The sequence below is a fragment of the Montipora foliosa genome, chromosome 10, assembly GCF_036669935.1.
Source record: "Montipora foliosa isolate CH-2021 chromosome 10, ASM3666993v2, whole genome shotgun sequence".
Taxonomy (NCBI): Eukaryota; Metazoa; Cnidaria; class Anthozoa; order Scleractinia; family Acroporidae; genus Montipora; species Montipora foliosa.
The window spans coordinates 1,963,625-1,970,688 of NC_090878.1; the positions used below are offsets into that span (position 1 = coordinate 1,963,625).

General features: G+C 41.7%; 1 protein-coding gene across 3 annotated transcripts in view; it reads right to left on the bottom strand.

The window, feature by feature from the left end:
* Positions 1 to 7,064, bottom strand: part of LOC137972971 (uncharacterized) — a 31,880-nt gene that overhangs the window by 19,052 nt on the left and 5,764 nt on the right. For all 3 annotated transcript variants that reach the window (XM_068819663.1, XM_068819664.1, XM_068819665.1), the window contains exons 2-5: positions 3,965 to 4,292; positions 3,589 to 3,718; positions 1,827 to 2,307; positions 901 to 1,343 (exon numbers count right to left, since the gene is read on the bottom strand). In XM_068819663.1, coding sequence (XP_068675764.1) covers positions 901 to 1,343; positions 1,827 to 2,307; positions 3,589 to 3,718; positions 3,965 to 4,287 — 1,377 coding nt within the window. In that variant the 5' untranslated portion in view covers positions 4,288 to 4,292. The remainder of the gene's footprint in view (positions 1 to 900; positions 1,344 to 1,826; positions 2,308 to 3,588; positions 3,719 to 3,964; positions 4,293 to 7,064) is intronic.

The following is a 7,064-nucleotide window of genomic DNA, read 5'->3' on the forward strand; positions in this document are numbered from 1 at the left end:
TAAGTTTAAAAACTCAATAATAAATCATGAGCTTAACAGGGGGCTAACACCGATAAAACATCATGTGCTTGAGTTATAAACCCAATAAAACACTCCTAATTAGAATTCTCTATTATAAAAAAATACATGTAGTAATGAGGCCCTGGTTGTTTTTCTTGTATGCTTATTTCTTCCCCTCACATTTGTCTGGACCCCAGAGGGACACGCTTCTTGTAAAATGTTTTGGAAGCCACTCAATAAGCTTGCACGTTGTGTTTCATCCGGTCTAAAACAACTCACCTTTGCCTCGTGGTTTTAAACCCAATAAAACACTCCTGCTCATTTATTAGATAGTACTTTAAAAGACAGCCATAAAGATAACCGAAAAACCTTTCATTTAATCATGTTTTGGGTAGTTTTCATTGCATAATAACCTAAATGCAAGGTAAAAAGGTCACAGTACGTCAATTCATTGAGTCACTTTTGGACATCAAAGCCCCAAACTCTACTCAAAGCTCTCAATAATTATCCAGACAGTTCAAATAAAAAAACAACTACAAACATTGGTACAACATACATGTGATGGTTAATACATGTACTAATTTTGATGTGATGTTTCTTGTGATGGGCCTTAGAAGAATTGCCAAAAGTTTCAATATGAATTCTGAAATGAGGCAATTTGAAATGTTAAGTAAGTTGTTCATTAAAATAAATAAACCAATGGACCTTATTGGAGTTGAGCCTGCAGGCACATCTTCTTTTGTTTAAAACTACACACAAAACAGGCTTCAGGGTCAATTCAATAAAAAATGACCCCTTAGCCTCGTTTATGTGGCAAAACCCCTGATACATGTAACTCTGATAAGGGCTAAATGAGTGGCCTAAAAAACTCGAGAAAAGGTGGAAATTGGCCCATGTTACCTCATCTTCAGACATGATTTTCTCCCTTGTCTCTGCAAATTGGCCTTTGGCAACATGCCAAAAATTTGCTTCCCTAAGGGCCATGACTGTCGAACATTCAGCACTTGTTGCTGTCGATGGAAGATCACTGAAAGTCTCTTCACTATTCTCTCTTGTTTGAGCACTTTGATCTCTTTTCTGTGTAATTTTCTCAACATGGTGCTCTTCGCGTGACTGCATAGAACTTGAGTCAGCAATATTTAAGTTGTGCATTCTAGGCGATAGCCCTGATGATATCATTACATGCGGCACACTTTGTAAGGGTGTTGGCCCTTCGACATGTTTTGTGTCACTTCTGCTGTCACCTATTTCCTTGCAAGTGCTTTGTTTACTGGAAATATTAGCTTTCTGAACAACTGCTCCTTGATGAAGATCGCCTGCTGAAGCCATGACTGTACTTGCACCTGCACACAAGAAAGTCATTTTTTTTTTTAGAAAAGTGAACTCTGGGGTGACTTGAGATCAAAGATTATTAAAGTTACACAAAGGGAAAGAGACTGATGGCAAAACTGTAAATTGGGTGCCTTCCACTTGGCAGCTTGCAGTCACCACACCAATAACATTTTTGTGTATCGTAAAATAAGTGATTATTGGTCTTTGTTGTAAATAAATAATGTCGTATGATTGTTTGTCTCATGATGTAGTCACTTAGGTTGTAGTCAGCGACGTTTAAACTGCTAACTGCTCGTCTTCTTCAGGCGAGAAGGTTGACTGGTTCTGCACAGTAAGGATCAAGAGCACCTATCACAGCCGGCCACCATGATACATAATATAGTAGTGTGTAACTCTGAGAGTCTACCTTATCACCTGAAGTGTAGTCCCAAGGTTCCATAACTACGGAATAAAAGTCGAATATAAAATGACTTTTTGTTGGAACAATTCATTACCCAATGGAGTAGTCTGTGACAAAGATGCAGGTTCCAAACTAACATCTGTAGTATTACTTTTTTCCTGGTGTCTCGATTCACTTGAAGGCAAAGCAGATGACACCACAAATGTACTTTGCTGAGCTGATACTGGAACGAAAAAACACCCCGTCATTGGTGAAATTTGATGCAGTTTCTGTAGAAGAAAAGGCCCTTCAGGTGGATTAAAGTTATTGCTCTTTTCCAAAACTGTTGATCCTTGAGACAGATGTGTTGCTCCTTGTCCAACACTGGAGCTGTTGATCAAAACCTTCTTAGAAGTAGATGCCACAGTAGGAACAGCAAATAAAGTGGGAGTAGATTGCTGCCCTAATTCTAGACATTTACTGGAACAAGCAAAAAGTCTTGAGGCATTTGAAAGGTCCATTTCCTTCCTCATACACTGTTCAGACTTCTCATTCTCTTCCCTTGTAATCTCATCATAAGAACGTTTAAGGGATGACTGAAACAAATGTAAAGTACAAATAAATTAAAGACTCGTGAAATTTCATGGAGCAACATAATATAAAATTTATTTTTATTAAAAGTAGCATAAAGTGCGGCTAAATTCAGTAAGGTAAAGTTAAAATAGAGACAATGCTGATCAGCAGCCAGTCCCAGGACGATGTGGGGCAGCCCTGGAATCTTTGCAGGAGCTCCTAGTGATGGCTACATGTTTTTGAGCTAGCACACTAATTACTTTATGTTCTAGGAGAGTATTACAGCAATGTATTACTGGCATTGTGGATAAATAAGCCAAAAGGAGGTTTAGGGTTAGGTTAGGGCTGGTTTGGGCAACGATTTATTTCATGATTATTTATTAAGCCTTGCTGGCTTGCTTCACAATCTGTGAGCGGTCATGCCAAAACACAGAATGCAGACTGTGCAGATCGTGTAGACCAGGGATAAAATACATGTATGGTGTTACCCTCACTATTTTTGAGAGTTAACCGTAAACAGGCTAACCTGGATGTCATTTAGGCTTAATTAGGCTAACCAGATTGATACTCAGGCTAACCAAATTTTCATTTTAAAAAAGGCCTACACAGTCTGCAGTCTGCATTTTTCCCTGTCCCATCTGTGAGGCAAGTGAGGCATACCTGCAAGGCAACTGAAGATAAATGAGCTTTATTAACACTTACTGTACAGCGTGAAGAGCATAAATTTGTGTCGCAGTATCTTATTAACTTGCTCTCATTGAAAACATAGGCCAAATCATTCATAAGTGAGTTTTTCCGCTGGCTGAGGAACGAATAAAATAAAAATGTTTTTCTCACACACAGCTGGGAAAATGGGGTCCAGTGTGTGGGGGATCTTTCACGTCACATGGTTTATTGATGGTTCAGTTTCTCTTCTGCATTTGCCATTGCCTGACTTGCTCCAGTCCCACCCACATTTCATGAGTCTTAAATGTCCAGCTTTGTATTTTTTTTTTGGGATGTTTATCACATTCCATTCAGTTTGCAAAAAGTGTTTTGGTTGTGTCAATAAAGGTCAAGCTGCCTACATGTAGTTGGCTTGTCTTGGCTCATACAACACAACACAATAACACAATGACCTTTATTTGTACATGTACCTAGAAATATATAGAGCTGTTTCTATAATATTTCATTATGATCACTCCCAGTTGTGTGAGAGAGAAATATGTAATAAAAAGTGGTCCGTGTGGTCCCAACATTGAATTGTGCCTAAAAGGTAACACAGTGGTCTGGAGACATATTGGCCTGAAAATAAATATTTTTACCTCATCTGTAAAAATGTAAAGAGCTGAATTGCCCTTTATCTTCCTCCTAATGGAAAGTCCATCCCAGATGCGAGGTCTTCCATGGAAGTCTAACCTTGTGCGATTGTCAACAGCAGCAGCACAATAGAAACTGAAATTTAAACAAAAAAAGAACTTGAGAAATGGTTATTATGTATAAGTACTCAAGAGGTCACTTTATGACTGTATTAAATACAGCTGTACGCCAACAAATGAATAAGACGTGCAAACATGCCAAACTAAAAAACGATTACCGGTAGTTATGAGATTACCACCCAAACTTTATACATGTATGTCTGCATGATTTTGACGTGTTAACAGTAACTGTTCCAACATGACTCACAAACAACTCCATTACCTTTGACCTTCAAGAAGGGGAAAGGCCTCCACCAAAACCCTCTTGATGTCCCTATCTGTCATTCTTGAAGAAATAGCCATATTAGTTTTGAATTGTCCTTTCTCTTGTTTCTTTATCTGAGCCATTTCAATTGTGTTTGGCATGAAAACAAATCCATTCCTTATCGTGACATCACTCCTCTTTAAAACCACCACACTTTTTGAAGATGCTGCACCCAGCTCATATTTCTTGATTAGGGTCCCTGTGGTTCCACTGCCATCCTCTTTACAATCCGGTTGAGTGCACACATCAGCGTCCCCCGTACGTGTAGGTGAAGGCTCCATGAATGCTGTATAGATTTAATTGAATTTACCAAGGTCAGTATACAATATCGTATGGTTAGATTTTAATGAAAAGCTACTGATTTTTAACAACAATCATAATAAAATGGGAGCTGAAGGACTAAACAAGCAATTTATCAGTTGGAAAGGATGTACATTTGTATCCATGGCAGACCTGTAAGTGGACATTGTACAATTACTCTAATAGAGAACCACGCGAACCATATTATAGATCAGAATGAATCATATCCCTTTAACCCTTTCAGCCCCGTGGGGTTCCCCATTGATGAGTAAAATCGTCTGGTGTTAGACAGAGTAACATCTATAAGTGGCACTATTGGGAGTGAAAGGGTTAATGGGGACATAGTTTTTGGGTGAATCTATCTGTTGTTAACCCTTTCAGCCCCGTGGGGTTCCCCATTGACGAGTAAAATCGTCTGGCGTTAGACAGAGTAACATCTATAAGTGGCACTATTGGGAGTGAAAGGGTTAATGGGGACATAGTTTTTGGGTGAATCTATCTGTTGTTAACCCTTTCAGCCCCGTGGGGTTCCCCATTGACGAGTAAAATCGTCTGGCGTTAGACAGAGTAACATCTATAAGTGGCACTATTGGAGTGAAAGGGTTAATCAATTCCCCTATAAGGTTACATTGCATCACTAGTAAATCATTAACACCACATCTCCCTTTCCAAGTATTTTACTAAATGATTAATATTCTTATTGCAAAAATTTAAAAAAAGTGAACTGAAACATTTCGAAAGACCAAGTCAAGTCTTTGGGGGGGGGCTTTATCAGTCATCCCAAACACATACGCATGACAGAGTCCTCTAGTATAACGGCTAGTTCTGGCGCAGCTGGTCGGTCCTCCTTGTGGAACGGCTTGTCGTCCCTGGTTGACGGCTTTTCATCGCTGCTCAACCACTCATCAGCATATGGTTGAAGAGTGGACCAGTTCCTCCTCAAGATACTGCCGGCAGCCTCTACCAGGTAAGATTGTGGCTTGTTAGCCTGCGCACAGTTCTTGACTGTAGCTGGTCTGTTTTTGTCATGAATCCATATCTGCTTGCCTGGCTGGAAGGGAACCAATTCCTTGACTCTGTGTCGCAAATCGTAGTTCTGTTTCTGTTTTATCTTCCGTTCACTCTCCTCCTGTCTCCATTCCTCTATTCCTGGCCAGCTGGGTTGAAGGGCTGCTGGGATACAAGGTCGTGTACATCTTATCTGCAGGCCAAACAGTAACTCGGAAGGTGTCTTTCCACCTTGCAGCGGTGTGGATCGAGAGGCCAGAAGAGCTTTGGCAGGGTCTTCTTCGTTCTGTAGCAGGTTCTTTGCAGTTTGTACCGCTCTTTCTGCTTCCCCATTAGACTGTGCGTAGAGAGGGCTGCTCGTGACATGTTTGAACTCCCAGTCTCTAGCGAATTTGGAGAATTCTGCCGAGTCATACTGAGGGCCATTATCCGAGCGCACGATTTCTGGTATCCCGTGTTGAGAGAATACCGATTTGAGGGCTCGCATTGTTTCCATGGAGCTGAGTGAGGCTAGCTAGCTGACTTCGATGAACTTTGAGAAATAGTCCACCACAATCAGATAGGGCCATTTTTTGACATAGCAAATATCCGTGCCGATCATTTGTCAAGGCCTATCGGGAATTGCACTTGGGATAAAGGGTTCCTTGCTATTTGGCCTCCATTCCGTACACTTGCGGCATTGCTTGACAATTTGCTGACTAAGACCTGGCCACCATACTGATCGCTTTGCCCTCTCGCGACATTTCGTGACACCCTAATGACCGTCGTGGATGCGGTCTAGGATCTCCAGCCTTATGGATGTCGAATGACGATTCTGTCTGCCTTAAGAAGCAAGCTGTGGACGACTGAAAGTTCATCCTTGACTTGCCAGTAGGTGCGTCTGGAACTCTGGGTCATTCTGGCAATCCTTGGCCACAGTACTCCTTCAGCTGGCAGACTTTGTTTTTCTCTAATCCGCTCAAGTTGTGTGTTAGAAGCTGGGAGGGAGTTAAATATGTGATGAACATATAGGTTAATTTCTTCTTCGGATCTTGGGTCGTTCTCTTTGGTTTCCTTGACTATGGGTGCTCTGGAGAGTGCGTCAGTGGTGCTGAGGTGTTTTCCTGGGACATGGGAGATGCTGAAGTCGAACCTCAACAGTCGCATACCAAGCCGCTGGATTCTGGGTAACATCTCCTCTCATTAAAATTCTTTGAACCAAGGATAGGAACTGGCGGCTTGTGGTCTGTCTCCACAAGGAACTTTTTGCCAATTAGATAGTCGGCCAACCGCTCGCAATCCCAAGTGGTTGCTAGAGCCTCCTTTTCGATCTGGGTGTATCGTCTTTCTGTTGGAGTGAGAGAGCGAGATATGAACACTATTGTCTTCCAATCCCTTCGGTTTGTCTTTGGGTCAGGACAGCACCCAGACCGTAAGATGATGCATAGGCAGACAGCGTGGTTTTGAGGGAAGGATTAAAAATTGCAAGTGCTGGCAACAGAACAACTTTGATCCCTTCAAAATCACTACATTGCTGGGGGCCCCCAGATCCAGGCGTTCTTCTTTCTGAGAAGTTCAGGTAGTGGGTGGGTGAGTTCAGCCAAGTTTGGAATGTACTTTCCTGGCTGGTTGACCATTCCCAGAAATCTTCTGAGCTCGTGTATATCGATCCGTTCAGCTAAGTACTTCGCTGCAGCTATCTTGCTTGGGTCAGCACGGATTCTATCTTTTCCCACCAATTGGCCCAGAAATCGAACAGTCGCCTTTGAGA